Source organism: Corapipo altera, unplaced genomic scaffold (assembly GCF_003945725.1).
Source record: "Corapipo altera isolate COAL_440 unplaced genomic scaffold, ASM394572v1 58184, whole genome shotgun sequence".
Lineage (NCBI taxonomy): Eukaryota > Metazoa > Chordata > Aves > Passeriformes > Pipridae > Corapipo > Corapipo altera.
This window is the reverse complement of record NW_020887507.1, coordinates 3,658-3,987: the sequence shown is the minus strand read 5'-3', so window position 1 is coordinate 3,987 and position 330 is coordinate 3,658. Positions and strand designations below refer to the sequence as shown.

The following is a 330-nucleotide window of genomic DNA, read 5'->3' as shown; positions in this document are numbered from 1 at the left end:
GACAGGTGAGCCCCCCAGCCCAGGGGTGTTGGGGGGACCCCACACTCCCAAAAACCCCATGAGGGGACACGGGGACGGTGCCACTGCCACCACCCCTGGTGGCACCGGGAAGGAGGGGGCTGTGCCACCTGGATTCCCTGGGAATTCCCGCATGGATAGGCCGGAATGTTCAGGTGCTGGGCACTCACCTTGTAGCAGCGGTGCAGCAGCATCCGGGCGGCGGCCGCCACGTTCACCGTGTACAGGTAGAAGGTGCGGGATGGAGCGTGGTCCGGAGTCTTGGGAATCTCCTGGGGGAAGGAGAGGGGCAGGGACCAAGCTAAGGGGGTC

General features: G+C 66.1%; 1 protein-coding gene across 1 annotated transcript in view; it reads right to left on the bottom strand.

Annotated features, from left to right (window-relative positions):
• Positions 1-43: 43 nt before the first annotated feature.
• The window catches only part of LOC113941642 (DNA-directed RNA polymerase III subunit RPC3-like), a gene marked incomplete at both ends in the record, with an annotated part of 3,934 nt that continues 3,647 nt past the window's right edge, over positions 44-330 (bottom strand). The window contains 2 exon segments of the mRNA XM_027632794.1: positions 44-170; positions 173-290. Coding sequence (XP_027488595.1) covers positions 44-170; positions 173-290 — 245 coding nt within the window.